General features: G+C 39.2%; 1 protein-coding gene across 1 annotated transcript in view; it reads right to left on the reverse strand.

The window, feature by feature from the left end:
- Window positions 1–1,156: 1,156 nt before the first annotated feature.
- Window positions 1,157–20,256, reverse strand: part of LOC121321320 (serine-rich coiled-coil domain-containing protein 1-like) — a 244,462-nt gene continuing 225,362 nt past the window's right edge. Inside the window, exons 7-8 of the mRNA XM_041260247.1 lie at window positions 7,476–7,556; window positions 1,157–1,273 (exon numbers count right to left, since the gene is read on the reverse strand). Of these exons, the coding sequence (XP_041116181.1) occupies window positions 1,157–1,273; window positions 7,476–7,556 (198 nt within the window). The remainder of the gene's footprint in view (window positions 1,274–7,475; window positions 7,557–20,256) is intronic.

Here is a 20,256-nt window from a genome sequence, read left to right on the forward strand (position 1 = left end):
TGGGGAGAAAGGTACAATAGCTGTTATTATAGACAATGCAGTTCGTGGGCAAGATTCACACCTCAAGTAGATGTATCTTAAATGTTGTTGTTGTTCTAATCAGTGGTTCATTTCAAGATATTTTACTTATATTTTGAGGAATAAGCCTAAGAATAAACCTAGGATAAGCCTAATTAGGAATACAAATTAGTCATTTACAATGTGTGCCCAGTTTTCTATAGCTTCATTACTATCACACATTGCACAAACTTAACAAATGCTGAATAATACATGTCATTATTATATTATTTTAACTTAATTCAAATTGGCCCCATTTTTACTTTATTTTATTTTATATATTTTCCCAAAGGTGGTCTACGGGGTCAGCATCAAAATTTAGAGTTTATATAAACAGTAAGTGACACATTAGCTGCAAATACTATAAAATCAGGAATCACAGTTGAATCAATCAATTCAAGTAATTGCATCTGGATATTCGAGAATTGCAATAGTGACATGCAAGCCAAGGAAGGTCATGGCTTCCCAGCAAATATGAGGCAATTAAGTTAATTCTTCCAAACTTTTAACTGTGAAACATCACTCAACTCCAAAATCACACACCGAAACTGTAAATAGTGTTGGTGTCTTCCAAGGAAGATAATCCTTTAACACCAGTGTCAGCATTGTTACTATGTGCATAGTTTAGTGGCTCACCTAGTAAAAGTCCTTCAGAGGTCTGTAGCTCACTGACAGCGGCCGCCTTGCTTATTTGGTAGGCTGCTCTTTCTTATCTGTCTGTCGTGTGTGAGAAACTGCCTGTGCAGTCATGTTCATAAGCAGTTGTCTATACCTTCTTGGGAGAGCACAGTTCCTCCACAGGGCTAGGCCTTGCCGCATCCCCACTGTCGAGTAGACCTCACCGGCTGCGTAGACCCGTCCACCTCAGTGAGTCATGCTCTCTCCTATCTATCTATTTCTACCGTGATTTTTTGCTGTCTGCTTCAACTCACCCACTGCGGCTTCAGCCCTTGTGTCTCATTGGTCTATGCTGACCAGGTGTGTGACCGCGTGGTTACGGTAGACACTTCAGGCTTCAGATCCCCTTCTTGGCACACCAGCTGCATTATTAGCGCGCTTACACCTCAGACACCTGGGTACCCGCCACCGTGCACAACTGTTAAGCTCTCCTGTTCCGCTTGGGACCTCCTTTCGAGGAATCACGAATACTTTCATGACAGACCCTCTCCAGGTCTCGGTACTTCAGAACGGAGTGGCCGTCTTTCTCGAAAAGGTCCTGTAAGAGAAGGCCCCGGTTCTTCTGGTGGCCCCTAGGTGGTCCAGAAGAATCAGATTCTTGACCTGTGCCAGCTCTTACAAGGCTACCCCTGGGAGATCCTGCTTCTCATGGATCTCCTCAGACAGACGAGAGGCATGCTTTGGCACCTGGAACCGGGGAAGTTCCAGCCATGGGTCTGGCCCCTGAAAGGGACTGTTGGTTAGCCCTATGGCTAACAGACGTGGTTGTGGATATATAGCAGAACACTAGGGCAGATTCCACTAGAGATCTGCGTCAGTCATACCAACTCTTTGTCTGTCACGGGACATGGACCCTGAGACTGACCCTCTCAAAGCAGTGTCTGTCACACTAAACTGTGCACACAATCTGACTGCGTATGATGGTGCTGGCTTGCCCCCACTTGGGAGGGTGGCCGCACACTCCATCAGAGGGTTGGCTACATCTTGGGCCCTCTTCAGAGGGGCCTCACTGTCATATATTTGTATTGCAATTAGCTGGGCTACACCGCATACTTTCTCCAGGTTCTACCACCTTAATGTGGTAGATCCTGCCCTGCCTTCGTTAGACACGAGGGTCCTTGAGAGTGTAAGCTTACACCACTAACCCTGGGGTTATGCGGTTCTGATGCATCCCTCATATGCTGCCATTCCTTCTCCCTCATGACGGACCTGGTATATATTATCCCATACATAATGTCGTTGGTGGTCATCTTCAAATTGAAAGTGAACGTTAGGTTACTCACGTAACCCTGGTTCCCTGAAAGAGAAGACAACCACCTACAGCGAGGTCGCATCGGTCGCCCTCGCGGGTTCAATGGAAAAAGAGAAATGCCTTCCTCAGTATGACGGTCTTAATCCCTCAGTGGGCGGGACCGAGTGTGTCATCCCAGGAAGGGGCCTACCGGCAACTCTGATATAGAGAGCTCAGCGATACCTACCCAGGCAGGCATATCCCATACATAATCTCGTTGGTGGTTGTCTTTGAAGAGTACCCTAACATTTTTTTTTACTCCTGTCTGTTTTGCTGGCCTATAGCAATTCCAAAGATGTTAAATATAGCCAGTATCCTGGTCGCTATATAAATAGAATTACAGAGCAAAGGGCTGACAAGAAGTGGAGAATAAATGAGATAACCAATAGTACACTCCTACCTGCTGTATCCAAGGCGCACTGAGGATCGTTCACTCTTATTACCCATGCTGGTGACATACCTCACTGTGGGAATTACTGTCCACAGGCACTGATTATAAAAGGCAAGCTAAGGTGGCAAGGATAACAAATGTTCAAAAAAAGTTTCTGCACTCGCTCAAAGTAGGACAAGAAGTGATGTGGATTCTCAGTTGGATTCTAGCTTATTTTTAAAACAGATTTTCTAGAACAGCAGGCCACACGCTCCAATCCCTTGTCATCTAACACAATGTCAGATGCATTGCTTCCTATTTTAGGCTCGTCTCCATTACTGCTACAGATGCCCTGAAAAAAAAAAAATCACAGCGCTGGCTGCATGTAAGTCAGATAGGCAAACTTATAGATTTCATTAGCTTCTCAAGATCGAGGCCAACCATTTTTATCTGCAGCCACACATTATACTAAAGTGATGCTTTTGTTCCTTGTCCTCTCATTCTTCACACTTTGTACCTCACAAATTGCTTTAGGTCATTATCGCACATGTAACTAGATCATATATAAGCACAGTAAACTTTGTCTTACAGGTCATTGTCACATTGTCAAGATAAGAGAAGAACTGATCATCCAATGTGAATAAACTGTTGCACAATTACTGAATTACATGTGTACAAGCTTGGTTTACGTACAAACCTCTGTATTCCATAATATTCACTGATAAACAGTCAAAGATCTTAGGTGTCTTACAGTGTATGAAAGAACAATTAATGACAACACAATATATTGTTATAAAGAAAACACACTCATTTATAAAATTCTAATTTTTTATTTTATTACAGCAGTTGACTTTTAATTGAATACTTTGTTAAAATCACTGGTACTTTGGGAGATTGTAGATTCCCTTAATGCTAAATTACAATTTGTGGGGAAATGTTCAGTGACTTAAAGTAAAACATATGTTCATATTGCTTTGCAAATGCTTTCATTTTTCTCAATACCTAAATAATTTAATTGAACTGCTGGCAAAATCTCTGAGGAGCATAGTTAACAAATTGGGTTTAGTCCCATCATCTGCCAAAGATGCTTCACAAACAGAAGACATTAAACAGCAAAGCAATAAGAGAAAGCTATCACTGCGTGATATTGCACAATGAGCACACAAATTCTTAATAGTAAAGCATGTTAAATACCTGTACTTATTCAAAAGGATCCTACCCGTGAAAATAAATGTGGCTCACTTATTTAAGATACCCACTTCTAAGAAATGAGCCTAAACAACAAGTATATTTCATCAAGGTAACCTTTCAAATACTGCCAACAACCATTTTTGTCCTCAGAGTTGCTCCCTAAGAATTTGCTGATAGGTATGTTTGTCCTTAAAGATTGCCTTCTGTGCACTATTTTTAAGACAGGTCAAATAGTTTTTTTTTTTTTTTTTCTCAGGAAACTAGGCTGCAGTTTAAGAAAAAGAAAATACAAACCATAAAGATATTTTTGAATGCTTCAGTTTGCTTTTATGTATTACAAAAGAAGTTATGAAATAGTCCAGCAAAGTCCCTACCTGGGTTGTAAATGCAAGCATACTGGGTCAGCATAAAATACTGGGGTGATAAGTCACATCACAGCATTTGATATTCAAATATGTAGTTTGACAACTATGAATCAACCAAAAAGACAATCAGTGATAAGGCTCATTCAGACAACATCAAGGACTGTTGGTTATGTAAGACACATAAATCACAGAGCTTATGGGTCTTTGTGGGAAGAAAGAAAACTGATCAGCAATTTAAAAGAGAGTTAGCTGGATACAGACTATTACATGTAAAACTGCATACCAATACCGGTATGTCCATTAAGACACATTGCAGTAAACAAATATTTGATTATTGGTAAACAAAATAGGCAGCTTCTTCTTGCATACGTGTGAACAGGCTGGCTGCAGGGTGACATCAGGCCAGAAAGGAGTACATAAGCAGACAGTACTGACAGGTGAAAACTGAGACGCTGTGGCGCTCAGTGCATTTATTGAAACAAATAAAAGATGAGGCCAAAATAAACAGACAAACAAAACGGACTAACACTTAAACAGTGGACTAACAGACAAACAAACACGGTGAGTCAAAACACTTGTTCTACTTACTTTACTTTTTTTTTACTTTGTTTTACTCTCCTTCGCCACTTACCGAACACACAACCCAGTGAGTGAAACATGCATCTATATATACTGTTGTGCCTGGATTCAATTACTAATTAATTATTCACTTGAATTCCAGCATGTGAACTAATTTGTGCAATCCTGTGCTCACATACTATTAAATACGTGAAGTGAAGTGTAATCCTCGTGCCTAAATACAACTATATATTTTAAATCACATGTGCTACACAGACCCATTTATATCCCATGCACCAATAACTATACACCATCATTAACACACAACACGCAACATATAACACAAATACACAGAGGGTCGGGGTACACTACAATACTGTACATTTCAAACCCATAATTTTAGATCTTTTGAAATTCTGTTTTCAGAATTCCTATACTGTAAATAAATTTTATCAGTGATCTAAAATTAAATGGGTAGTGGAAGGAGAGCACTTGGCTTCTGAAATGTGACTACCACCAATTTAAGCATAAATGGATGACATGACAACAATGACTACAACAGTAGCCTGCACAAATCGATTATTGGGCAAATTAACCATTAACATCAAATGGGCATGAATGCAATTCAAGCCCACTAAATCAAGGAGCATCTCTATAATTAAAGGTAAAGTAGTAGATAAAGGGTTTTACATTAATGGTGAGGCAATACCAACAGTGTCCGAGAAGCCAGTGAAAAGTCTAGGGAGATGGTACGACGGGAATCTAAAGGACACAGTTCGTGTGGGAGAAGTTAGACAACAAGCACTGGAAGGGTTGAAGCATAGACAGCATCGCATTACCAGGCAAACTGAAACTCTGGTGCTTTCAGTTTGGTCTATTGCCAAGACTGCTGTGGCCTCTGACTGTGTACGAGGTTTCCTTGACAACAAATGAGAAGCTAGAAGCTTTAATCAGTTAATATGTCAGGAAATGGTTGGGACTTCCACGCTGCCTCAGCAGAGTGGGACTTTATGATAAAGGAATACTGCAGCTACCAGTCTCTGCTCTAACTGAGGAGTTTAAGGCGCCAAAGTCCAGTTGGAAATGACATTATTAGATTCACAGGACAAATGCGTAAGGGGGGCAGCACCTGTGTTGAAAACTGGAAGAAAGTGGGCGGCAAAGAAAGCCGTGGAAGATGTTAAGGCTGCCCTTCAAATCAGTGATATTATGGGGCAAATTTAGTATGGAAGAGGCAGGCTTGGTCTCAGTTCAGCTCCTCCTACATGGCACAAGGCAACCCCAGCTCAACGGAGGAAGCTGGTAGTCAACGAGGTGCAAAAGCAGGCTTTAGAGGATGAGGTGTTTAAAGGTTGTTTCCCAGGCCAAGCAGGGAGAATGGATGAGATGGGAGAGTGTGGAACAAAGCAAGATTGGCTGGTAAGACCTATGGACAATGGAACAGAGCAGGATCAATTTCCTCATCAGATCAACATATGATGTTCTCCCATCACCACAGAACCTAAACCTCTGGGTGGGTGAGGATCCCTCATGTCCTTTGTGTTCATCACCTGCAACATTAAGACACATTTTGACAGGATGTAAGGTGGGTCTTAGCCAAGGACGGTTTTCTTGGTGCCATGACCAGGTGCTGTGATGTTTGGCCTTAGCATTGGAAGACAAGTGTAACCTGACCAATAAGATGCCACCATTTCCATCAAAGCATTACATACAAAAGACAATATTCCTCTGTTCAGGAGAGCAACCACCAAGAAAAGGTGTCAAAATCAAGCCTCGTCCAGGACAAGTGGAAGCTGCTAGAGACTGGAAAATGCTGGCAGATGTTGGTCAACGGCTTATTTTTCCACCTGAGATTGCCACCACTAACCTTCGACCTGATATTGTCTTGTGGTCTGAATCAGCATGCCTTGTTCATCTATTAGAGTTAACAATGCCATGGGAGGATGCTGTGGATGAGGCGTAACTTTGGTGTGCTCAACTAGCTGCTGAAGCGGAACAGCAAGGATGGAGAGTCCGGGTTTAAACAGTGAAGGTGGGTTGTGGAGGATTTGTGGCATCAAGAGTTGCATCGCACAGTGAAGAACTTATCTGAAGCAGCAGAAAGGCGCAGCAACTGGCTGTGGTTGAGACAGAAAGATTCTGGCTGGGAATCTCAAGCACAATAGAAAGAAAACAACACTGATGCACAGGTAAGTAAGCTGGGTTGAGTGGGGGACGGACAGGAGTGATGCTGGGACACCAGAATCACTGTCGAGCCCTCTTGAGGTGTCGTGGACAAGTCGACGAAATACAGAGGATGGAAGGTGCCTATTTAAAGACCCCAGAGATGTACCCTACTTAGCTCAATCCAGACGCTTGTCATGCTGATGCGCTGGGGAGACCACCACAATTGTATGTGCTGATGCACTGGGGAGGCAAAATAAGCTGATCCCTGGAGTTAGCATTACACTTCAACCATCAATACCGGGCAGAAGGATATCAACAACATCAAATGGAAAGAAACGCAAATGGATGGAGATCAGATGGATCACATTAGTTTACTGTAAAGCTACATCTTAGTTGGTGCTTATCTTGGCATCAGCATGAAGTTTTAAAATTTGTAACATCTACTTTCATGTAATGGAAATCATTATATTCAAAGGACAGAAATTGCACAATAGCAGTTTAAAGGTTAAAGTGATGGATACACCACCACTAGAGAAAACTATGAAACATTTCAACAGGAATAAAGGATATTTATATTAATGTTGTATGGTGCAGACACACCACACCACAGAGCGAAGGCTGATTATATTGATTGTGATAAACTCAAAGAATTAAATGTGTGATAAAAGAGCTCTCTTTCACTCTGTGTTTTTAGCTTTATTCCTAGCAGTGTGTTTTACTTGGGCTTCCAACACACAAAAAATGTAAGACAGTTGGCAAGAAACGTTCAAAGTAAAAACACCTTTAAATTAAAATGTACCTCAGACAGCGGTGCCTTTTCAGGGTCTGGGCTCACATGGAGGGAATGGACACTGCTAGCAGGACTCATTTCTGTACGTTGCTAAAAAAAAAAAAAAAAGAATTAAAGAAACTATTGTTTGTTGAATCAAGTAGGCTATTAAAGCTATAGGTAGTAGAAGATAAAAAAAGATCACATTAGTGTTAAGGATAAAATGGAATAAATAATCCCAATAGTAAGCTCTTCAAAAGGGACCAATTGCTTGCTCCGCTATATAAAGTTACAGATTAAAAGAAATAGGAATAACATTACAGTGACCAGTGGAGGGTCTCATAGTTGTTTAAATATCTGTATAACAAGTAGAGTGTGACAGACAGACAGACTGACCCACAAACATATACCCACTTGACTTAAATAAAGCCAATAAGTATTAATGATTGCATTTGTGGACCAGGTGTATTTATTGTCCCATAAGTAGGGTCTACATAAATCTCGATTTCGTGGAAATCGTGAAATTGAGGGGTCACCACGAAATTCACCTCTTTTAGGGGTCAGTGCAGATGGCGGTGCCACGCTTGGGCCTGAGGGGCCTGGGCCCACCCATTTATGGAGTGATTGACAATTAAAAACGTTTCATCCCAAACCGTATCAGACTGTAACCTGCTGTGGTGAGTCTAGCTCATCCTCGTGGTTCAATAAATATATCCGTCCCACCCACCTCTGTACCGTTGTCATGGTTATGAAAAAACAATTGGTAATTGGATGGCTGAGATATGAGATCTTGCGTCTTCGATAGTATAGTATCGAAATTAAACGCGTCGGCAGCAAACATTTAGGAAGTTTTCTTTCATTGCAAGGCACGCAAGCACCAGCTTGTGCAGCTGCTGTTTAGTTATTTATACTGTATAAATGGGTAATTGTATGTAATAAATAATGTGATATCAATTGTAAGTCGCCCTGGATACGTTTAGCCAACTTTGCAGTAAACTGGAGCTATATTTGTGTCTTATGCATTAGCTATGTCCTGACACATTTGGTAAAAAGAAAACAAACCGACAATCAAATACGCTACATTTAATTTTATCAATTTGAATTCAGTTGACTGTGTATGTTATGCTCAACTCATGCCTCTATTCCTGTTTTATTTTTGTTCCCATATAACTGACACTTTTGTAAAGCTCAAAGGGAAGTATTGACATTCACTTTTAGTCACTGTATGAGAGCTTTTTAAATTTAAGCTCACTTTGGAAAGTTGAATACATGTTTGAGAGCTTTAGTCAGCTTTTTTGTCATTTTCTTTGTGACTTGTAGCTCGCTAACGTTATAGAATTTGTGCTGCTATGTCTGTTGATAGTAAATCAGATGTCCAACTGTCAAAATGTTGACAATCTGAGAATATGGTGCTATTTCTGACAGTAGACTGAGTGTCCTCAGTACGCATATTGGTAAACACGTCATTACGTTTACGTCATTAAGTCATAAATGACCCATCCATGAAAATTTGGGGCCCAGCCAGGAATTAAATCCTGCTGCCACCACTGGGCCAATGCATACCGAACAAGTACAGAGAGGAAACAAAAAAAAAGAAACCTTGTTTAAATGAACTACTGCACAACACAAGCGACGCAAACTACGTATCTTCCTTCTGTAGATAACCCTTTTTTATTCCATCCCAGTCCTGTGTGAATTGCACATAAGCAAAAAACAAGCAAAAAACATCCACAAATAACATTTACAAAAAAATTCACCAAAGCGGCTAACGTTCTTGTTTACTATTCAAATGAAAACGAAGTTTTAATCAGCCTGTCAGTGCGTCTGTATTGTCTTTTCTGTAACCTGTACTGTGCAGTAGCTGGTGGGTCAAAGTCAGTGCTTCATTGTTTTGATTTAGGTTGCTACAATCTAGTTTTCAGCCTTGGAGATAAAATACTAGAAATGGACAACAAAGCAAAAAAAGCAAAGTATATTTCGGTAATTGATCGTGTCAAGTTATTTCCCAAAGAAACTGTACATGCAGATGGAGGTGCAGATGGAGGTAATTGTTTTGCATATCACACATTACACAAAAGAATCACACATTAAACAAAAGGCTACTACAGAGGCTGCTGAACAGAACATAAAATAAACAGCTTTCATAAACCAAACTGGAAAGTCAGCCCAGACAAAAAGTATTCCTGTTGGCAAGTTAAATCAGCACTACAACAATCTAGCACAGCCACCTCGCTTCAACCATACTTTTTCACAGTTGGAATTTTAGACCCCAATAGCCACGTTTTCTTTGTTTTGACTCTGTACTAATAAAATTATTAATTTGATGGGATAAATAACATGAAAACAAATGTGCTACATATATTGCCTTCATAAAGTATGCGAGATGCCCTTAGGTAACCGAGTTTTGGGGCTGTTTATAGTCGATTTCCACATCTGTATAACTGAGCAAAGCTTTGCCTTAACTTCCAACCAATTCAGTGGATGCAGAACATGCAGTCTCATGTATGGGCAAGTCAACTGCAGAGGGATGGTGCATGCTTGCCTTTAAAAAATGACAGCGCTCTGTTTTAGTAAGGAAGCAAGCACCACTATTTTTAGGCTTTATGGTGTTTGAAATACTGTCTACCAATGAAAAATATGTAAATGTACCCTAATTTAAGTAGACCCCAACCCATAAGTAATTATCAGGTACTTTAGACTTTGCTGTATTCAACAGATTATTATCCTATACATCTCTATTGTTCTAATTCCCCAGCGTATGCAAACTGTCCACACCTTTCAATAGCTCATCCTTTTCCTCATATAAACTACTATACCTTATATACTGTACTGTGTAAATTCTCTGTGCATTTTTACCATGCTGGAATTTGCTGCTCCAACATTGCAGGCAATATCTCTGTGAACAACTATGTATAGTTATACTAATGTAGTAAAAATTTACTTTTGATCAAATACTACTGCTTTATTTAAATTAATAATATCACTTTATCCTTAACTAGACAAATGGATCCATGTAAACTGATCAATGACTGAAAGCTGATATTCATTTATAATCTTTGTTCTGGAAAAGTAAATACAACACAAAATAGAAAACCATCCTTTGTACTACATATTATTATATAAGCCCAAAATCATTAAACGGTTTCCATTATGTGCATCATTAGCCTGCTTTTTACTTCCACACAAGACGCTATTCCATAACTTGCAAAGCAAAACTGATAAACAGTATTTATTATAACTTTGCTTTCTCATTGTGTATTGCTGCTCTATATACCTTGTTTTGTTCATCTTTTTACAATAAAAACAAAATAAGTTTTTGGGATGTAATAATTACAAAAAGTACAATTGTATTTTGCTGGTCATGTGACCCAGCATTAGCCAATTGGGAAGCAAGAGTCAATCTACCATGGGTTTAATATGTAACGTATGTATAGAACAAACTTCCCCACATTTTGATCTATGGAGATACATTGAAATGGAAACATGGCAAGGTATTAAGTCTCTAATCTGTGTTAAATCATTATTGCAGCAGTTTTCTTTTTCTGTCTTGAAATATAGATATAGTTGCTTTAATAATCGTGTGCATGGGAATGGTGTTTGCGTTTTCTGGAAAGTGTGTTCACATGACATAAACTTTGTTAATTTTCAGAATACTATTGGAATATTGTAGGTGATGTTTTACAGTAGTGATCACACTGTGTGCCGAAGCCTGGTATGTGATATTGGAAGAAACATTGTTGAAAATACCTACAGCACAATAATTAATTTGAAATAACATAAACTAAATCAGACAGAACTCAATCTTTTGCAAAACACCTTCATGGTAAAACTATGATGCTGTGCTGGAAAATCTCGTTGTAAAATTATTTTAAATTTTTTATAAACAGCTGGTGCTAATCTTACTTTAAACTCAAATAGAAGCTCTCACAAACTCCATATGGTTTTGTACAGTTTTCAATGGCGATTAGATATGCGGAAAAAGACTTCAAGCATGTCTGGCTGTGCAACAACCACCACAGCAACCTCTAAAATTCTGTATGTAACCAAGGTTTAGATCCAGAGCTTTAAAATAAGGCTCCCCAATACATAGCTAAATGTATTGTTCTAGAAAGTACCATGTTTATTCATGACCCCATTCCCACCAGTACAAGCTTAGGCTCTTTAATTCCCAAATGAAAAACAACAAACATACAAAAAAATCCCTAAATATACCTCATAAAAGGTTAACTTCGAGCTGGCATGCTCGAACAAAATGCTTTATAGACGATGTTATGACATTGTGGTTGGGTAAGCATTTATTCACAGCGTCATTCTATGGTTGATGTAGATCAGAATCTGAGCTGTAATGGCACGGATATCAAAGAATAATAGAGGCACACACAAATGGTGTGCACAGCTCCTGAGGGAGCTCGGTAGAAAAGAGGAAGGGCTGGATTAAAAGCTGTACGGTGGCTTTTAAACATGTTGGGCCTGATTTTGATAACACAGGGCCTGTCTCGCAGTAATGACAACTGGAGTGTCTCCCAGTGTTCCATAAAAACTGGTTTCCTCTGGAAAGTCAATACAACATCCAGTTCATATGGAAAGGCATTTTAACATTCCAAATGTATGCTCAATGGTAGATTGAGCAGGGGTGATGGCTTGATTATACCTGTGTTCAGCAGAAGTACTTGGGTTGCAAAATGGTGTCATAAGCCACAAATACATTGCCCCGCATGCTTTTTTCTACTCCCGACACCAACCGAAGCCAGCCTGAGATGTCTCTTTCAAAATCCAAACGCAGCACCGGCTTTGCATTGCATCAAAATCACTTCACAATGAAATGTTTATTACACCATGCCTCAAAAGTTATGCCGACCACTGACGCTAGCTGTAGCCCTAAAAGCACAAAAACGTCAACTTTGAGCTAAGAAAATCATACCCAAAAGACCTTTGCACTCGCTCCACTACTTTGCGACGTCATGAAAATCACTCATGATACTCTCAGAGCTGGTGAGCTGCTCAACAGAAAGATGACGGCACACACAACCACGATCAAGCTGCTATATAAAAATTACGAATGGGATTTAAATGTACCTAGATGCTGATACCGCAATCCACCTTCAAAATGGTCATTGTTAATATACACATATTGTGACAAAGTGAGGTCTGCAAAGACAAACTTGTACACAAAATCGGCTTGAGATACCACACCAACCACATACAACAGTAGTTCAAGGTTAAACAGGACTGTACCTTCACTTTTATTGCCTTCTGAGGTTCAGGCAGAGGGATGGTCGTTTAACAATTTAAAGTTCGGTACACTCCACAGGTTCTCAGGTAAAACATGTAGTCCAGCCAGAACAATTTGTCAGAACAGTTCAGGTCATACACAGGTTGTCAAATAGTTCAGAATTCCTTCTCTTGCTCATAGACACCACACTGGTGTCTCTCCCTACTTCACTCTTTCTCTGTCAAAACAAGGCCTATTTATGTGGACTGGCCACACCCTCTGCAGGTGTTCCCAACCCGCCCCTGAGCCTCATTCTGAGCCCTGTTTCTAGGCAGATTTCCCCGTCGACCATCTTATGTGTATTGGCCATTTCGGGTACATTTGTTGCTCTCAGATACCTTCCATTCCTTACTGTACCCCTTGGTTTAACACAGTTTATTTTATTGCAGTTTTTAATTTTTATATATGTGAGCTCTTTTTTAAAGAAAATAAGAAAAACGTTAAATTTTCAATGTAAATTGGGTGTTTCTGCTCTGAAAATGTTATGTATGATGTTCATAAGTAAAAATATTAAGTTGTATCCGATTGTTTGTTTTTCACTTTCATATCCAAGCTGTTTTAAAATGGAGCCGCACACTTTATGGGTGCAGCGGTTGTATGTAGTCTGAAATCTCGACGGTTCGAGTGTTAATTAAATTTAATTTCCTGTAATTAACCCTGAAAATCTAATAAAAATAAAAATAAATATTTGTTAAAACTGAATGGGGGCTACATGAAGGGTCTACAGACTGTTCAGATAAGACAAATGCAGATATTAAATGGCATTTCTCGACTAAACTCATTCTCAATTAACGGAGTACAAATCAAAACAGCAATAGTAATCTGAAATTATTTCAGACATTTGAAGACATAATTCCAACATACGTACGTACACACACACACAGACACACACACACACACACACACACACACAAACACACACACACACACCCCTACCTTAACATTTTGATTAGGGTTATGACCATAGAATAATTACATTTATGGCAATCCATGTCATTTTTCAACACTCCATATAGTTGAAAAACAAAAACCTATAACCTTAGAGTGTCAGTGGCACACTCACTCACCGTCAAAACTTTCACTGTATTGGCGGCGATTCAGAAACAGAGCACACAGGGGGATAAATTGTAAGCAGTGTGGTACAATGCCATGGTCTCGAGAACAAGCAATGGCTCAAAGAGAACGTTTCATCTGTTCAAAAGAATGTCATAGTTTTACATTGGCCCATCTTTCTGCACCAGGTAAAGAGCATGGCCCGTCTTTCTCCACCTAGGCCCATTTTAAAGTTGTTATAAAACACATACAGGTGGCAGTATTGTTTGAACTACCGAAGCACAGCTCCATCCTGAATTTCAGTAGCACACCACTGGATTGGAATGTAAGCAAGGACACATTCGAAAGTAATCCCGGTAAGCATGTTATCCCACTTATGTTATCACTAGATATATGGGCTAACGTACGTTATGAGAAAATATTTCATAAAGTCTTTCTGTGACATCATAACCAGTGAGAGCGAAGCTTGAAATAGCACAGAAAGTCGAGATGAGATATTTTCTCCTAATGCATCAGCTCATGTTATTTAAGATCAAATATGTTGTCGTTCAACATATCTATTAGTACCACTAGAACGTACTTTCCAGGTTCATAAACCTATATTTGTGGTATAAATATCTGTGTATAAACAAGGCTGATTTCATCTCTAGTTACACCTCTGCTTACACCTCTCATCTCTCTCTCTCTCTCTCTCTCTCTCTCTCTCTCTCTCTCTCTCTCTCTCTCTCTTGGCTGTTACAGAAACAAGGATCTCCCCTGAAAACACTGTTAACCCAGCTGCTCTCTCCTCTCTCTATGTCCACTCATTCTCCCCATTCCTCAGGACAAGGTGGGGGAACGGAATTCCTCCATCCTGGAACTTCTCAATTCCCTCTGCTCTCTCTGCCCTCTCGGTCACTACTTTTGAATTTCATGCCACTAAATTGCACTCTCCCTGTCTTCTGCTTCACATAGTTCTCAATCAACCCCTCGTCCTCCTACTCACTTCCTTGATGATCTTGATTGCTTCCTTTCCTCTATCTAACTCAACTCATCCTGCTGGTTTTCTACTTAATTATTTTTCTTTTCAACTCTCCCCTTCACCTATTCAAATTGCTGGTTGCCAATTGGACCTGATTTTCTCAAGAGACTGCTCTCTCTCATCCCCTACTATTACCTCCCTTCTCCCCTGATACATTTTTCTCTCCTTTTCATTTCTTTTATCCTCCCTACCCTCTATTTCTGCCCCTTCTCTTTCTTTTCATCGCAATCCCAACTCCCTTTCCTCAACAACCTTTACTTCCTCTGCTCTCTCCCTTGTTCCTCCTGCTGAATCATTCTTTCTGCTTTCAGCTGACTCCGCTACCAGGATTCTTTCATACAGTGCCAGGTTTGTACTCACTGCCGTCTTTGCTGGTAAGATTTAGATAAGATTTTACCAAAGCCAAGTCCAATTTGGTTTTCTTCTACAGGCATGCTGTATCCCCAAGCACTTAAAACACATTAGGCGCTTATCCTGTGGGGAAGAATCCCTCCATAGGATGTGCAAGGGTGGAACTTAGACATGGTGCTGCCCGGAGTGTTTGCAGCGGGGGTGTCTGAGCCCTAGGCACCGAAGCACTGAGGCTTTGAAGCACTGAGGGTATCGAGGCAGGGGATGTATATGCACCAAAGCACCTAGACTCTGGAGCAACCAGGGTGCCAAAGGACCAAGGCTCAGAGAAAACTATACGCCGAGGGCCCTGATGCAGGTAGCAATTAAGCACAGACGGCACTGAGGCTCTGGAGTACCGAGGGAGCTAAAGCACAGAGGTGTCAAGTGCACCGAAGGCACTGATGCTCTGAGGCAGTGAGCGTAGAGCACCGTGGGTGCCGAAGCATCGTTGCACAGAGGATGTCAATGCACCGATGCCCCAAAAGGTACCAAGGGCACTGAAGGCACCAAGCACCAGTGGTGTAAGAGTGAGAGCTCTTTTACAAAGATACAATAGTGCAAGACAGGTTAGTTATAACTACCTTACCTACCTGATGGTGTGAAGCAAAAGAGAATGAATTCTCAGTGTAGTGACTATTTATTAACTCGGTGAGGCGGGACTGAAGATGTTAGTCCACAGAGGGGCCTACTGGCAACTTGGATATAAAGTGAATACCTGACCTGTGGCAGACATATCCCAAAAGTATTAGTTAATTGCAGCACATACCCTTTTTTCTGTCGGGATCTTTACCTGTTAAATTGGAGTGAATTAGTAGCTCTTTGGCATTGTATATTCATAAGCCCTACACTTTTATTGTTTAAAAATATAATTCTGAAAATAATACAGACATTTAAAGAGCTGGCATTAACATTTCACCTGTGAAAGAAGTTTTTAAAAACATTTAAAACTTTTTTTTCGCTTTCCATTTCAATCCCAGCCCTATGTTCACACATTCCTGTTATCAACAGGTTGTATGCCCCAACAGATTACAAGATAAAGTATAATAATTAATAAGACCATTACTGAATTTCAGAATAATTCAGTACATATGACTTTTGTAGTCCAGCTTTAAAAATGTTGTGCGATTTATTTTAGAATTTATTGGAAATTACTGTAATTTGTAACAGGGTGAACCTTGGAAGTGAATATACTGTACATCACAACGGTGTAATAGTTTGGTAAGATACTGCCTTTGATCTTATTGAACAAGAAGCAAATGTGTTAGAAAAATGAATCCGAAACCTGTTCTTTACTATAATTCAGCCCAATACAGTACGGAACCAGAATCTGGCTGTCCAACCATAAGACACTGTGGAACCAATAAACATCACCTTATTCAAACACAGACAGACAGTTCAAGAAATGTCACTGACTCCACTTATTTCCATCTAAATTGCTGCCAGATCACAATGGTGCTTGGTGGATGCTAGCTGCTCACGTTCTAATAAACTTGACAGTAGGACCATTTTTTGCTCAGTTTTCAGCTTTGAAGGTCAATCTGCTTTCTAAATAATACATAAATAATAAACTGATAACACTCGCTGAGCAGCCCCAATCTGTCTCTTTCACTTAATGAAATGCCAGAGACTGGTAAACAACACTACCTTCATATGATTTTCCTTTAGAAAATGAAATGTGAAATTAAACTGGAAAACAGATAATGAAGGTGTACTGTAGTAGTCTTTCTCCTCTTGTGAGCTACATTATCAGGCATACAAGAGAAAGCTAAACTAGTTTTAATACCCAAAAAATTCAAATTTAAAAAACAAACTTTCATAATGAAAAAATACAACAGGTAATTTTTACTAAATTCAGTCACACACCACTAATACATAGATTAGACTAGAGGATTAAATACAACCTTAGTGTTACAACAGCACTATAGCGATGTCTGTGAAGGGAATGTTAAAAAAAGATTGATTTTCAGGCAAACTGTCTGAAGATTTACCCATGGTCAGAGTTAATAAAGATAGTGGTCAAATGAGTTGTTCGGTCTGCAGTGTAGTTTGCGAACCGCTGTTACAACCTATACAAACAACGCAGCTTTGAAAAAAGAAAAATATATTAACAAAATTTGTCAGGCAATGGAGAGCACTCTGGATCACAATGATGATTGAACAGCTGGATGTATATAATGTTAGATGTTTACATTTGATAGACTATATAGTTTCACAGTTCTTGAAATGTATAGTTGCAAAGGATTTGCAGTTTTGTTATGGTGCATTGCTGGACACTCGATTCAGGAAAAAAAATAAAAAGTGTGATTGAAAAATCCTGGAAGCACGGTCATATTGAGCTCCGTATAACATGTGTCCCTCCCTTTGATTGCCCGTCATTAACCAATGATACAGTATGTCTTTCTCATGGCTTAGTGCCAGGAGGGGAACAGTAAAAAGAAGGGCAACAAAAATACATTATGATAATGACTCATTTTCTCGCAGGATGAGATTAGACAGAATAAAATTAAATTGGGACAGAATGTGCCAGCTGATGTGGAGGAAGTTTGTGAATGGGATGTAGATCACGATATGCTGGTGCTGAGGGACACTGGCGGCAGTGACCAGTGGGCTTACAGGCAACTTTTGCCGTAAGTTTTTAAAAATTTGGGAGACATTGCGGCAAGTGCTTGGGCATATTATTTGATTAAGACACTTCAATTGTATCTTTCTACTGCTATTTCAAGCATGTGAATGTTATTTTGTTGTGATACCTTATCATTTTCAAATTATTATCTTAGTTGACAATGTAGAATTTTTTTCCATTTCAAATTTAATATTTAGTGAATGGGAACTGACGTACAGTGGTTGGGCTTGACGTTGCATTCTATTCAGTGATGTATTCTGATTGTCTATTGAATAAAGTATTACAGTTAGTTTTCAGTGCTTTTTTAAGTTAGTAAAGGGGGCAAATGATGGTGTGGGATCGAAGTATCTGCCATTGAACCAATTAAAATAGGACTCGTCAATACACTGGCATAAAATGTGACTCATTTATTTAATTTTTGATACATATTTACATTCAAATTACTTTAATTAATTAGGCTGATAGACACCCTAGAGTATAACAAAATAGTTTCTATGTTTGCTGTTACTCTAGGATTAAAATGTGTAATGAGACTGTTTAACATTATAAGAATATTTAAGTAAAGACATTAAGATATATGAAGATACTGTTAACATGTTATTGTGCTCCACTGTTTAAATATGTGAGCTAAATTATCAAAACTTTAATCCCAAGCTGGTGTGTATACATTATTTTTTTATATATATATTTTTTTATAATTTTTTTTTTTTTTTTTTTTTTTTAAAGAGATATTTAAAAATACATGTTAGGTTTTTTAATGCTTCATATATTTCCACTGCAACTCTACAAAAAAAGCAAATCACAATATTCACAATGGCAGTTCTCCCAATATTCACAATAGTTCACCAGAAATTTGCTATTACTTCACCATAAATATTTGCCACAAGATCACCACAACTCTTTGCCACAACATTGTCACAACTGTTTGCCAGAACATCTAATTTGCATTTGAAAAACGACCATGTGGCAAGTTTTTTGCAAATATTCACCATAAGTTTGCCGCAAACTTGTGGAAAACTTGCCACTACAGTTTGCAAGAAGGTTTATATTTTAGTAAGGGTATACAGAGTGCTGCTTTGCAGACTCCAATTTCATACTGAAGAATGTATGGAATAAGATTTTTTTTTTTTTGCATTTGAAATGCTTCATTCAAATTTGATTTCTTAAACTGGTTAATTTCTAATAGACTAATAACTTTTGTAAAATAAATATATTAATACCTGAAGCATTCTTGTGGCAATACATTGAGAAATAAACGGCAAAACAATTCAAATGTCTGTATGATATAACCCCCAAGCTATGCCTTCTACTTTCACAAAGAATGATATAATTGGTTTGTTAACACTAATAGAAACACGGACTGGTCATAATAGTGGATAGGCTAGAGTTCCCTGTGTATTGTTTGAGTGGATCATGTGTCTTTTTCAGTGGTTAAGGTTTATGTGTATTGGGCATTGCTTGTATTCTGTAGTGTGGCAGAATTTGTTGCAGGCTTCAGCAGTCATGAACAGCTTGCAACCAGAGTTACGCTTTCTGGTGGTGATATTCTTCAACACTGTCATTCTAGGAACATCCCGGAGAATGCCTTCATTGACACTTTCATCAATTCAGCCACTGCTTTGAGGGACAAGTAGGTTGTACAGTCCTCAATCCTCACACATGTTGAGAGGTCTTTCAGATCCGTCTGCTTTGTACACAACTGTTATATAGGCTTAGCATATCACATGACACATCACTTGATTACATACATTGCAGACTTTTTTTTTTTTTTTTTGGCCACTCAGTATACCCTACAGATGTACCCCAAGGATCTGTCCTGGGACCCCTCTTGTTCTCACTCTACACTCAGTTTCTGGGTACTCTCATCTTTTCTCTTAGTTTCTCCTACCACCTTTATGCCGATGAGGCCCAGATCTTCCTCTCCTTTCCCTCCTTTGACTCCCACATCTCAGAATGTTTCTCAGCTATCACAATTTGTACACATTCACACCACCTCAAAATCGACCTCTCTAAATCTGATCTCCTACTTTTCTTCTGCTAAACACCTAAGTGTTGCTGTAACACCTACAAGTCACCTTGGATAAAGGCATCTGCCAAAAAACAATAATACAAACATAATAAAAAAGGTCATCTTTAACCTGCATACTGCATAATCAACTTATGTGACTTCTAAATAAAACTGTAAACTAAGTATAAACAGCCTCTTAGGTGCTTGTTTTTGTACATACACTGAAAGGCAGTGGAGCTGTGAGATGGTGAGAACCCTACCGTTGCTCCTCAGACAGAATGTCTGGCACAATGTATTGACAAACATAATCAACTAGATAATTATACATGGATTTTTCCTTTTGCTCAATTTTCTCACCAGTGACTACTTCCACAGCTTGTAATAACTGTGTACTGTATGTGAAAAACAGGCAATGAGAACTGACAGTAGCTTTCCTCTGAG

This window comes from Polyodon spathula, chromosome 1 (assembly GCF_017654505.1).
Source record: "Polyodon spathula isolate WHYD16114869_AA chromosome 1, ASM1765450v1, whole genome shotgun sequence".
In the NCBI taxonomy this organism is placed as follows: domain Eukaryota; kingdom Metazoa; phylum Chordata; class Actinopteri; order Acipenseriformes; family Polyodontidae; genus Polyodon; species Polyodon spathula.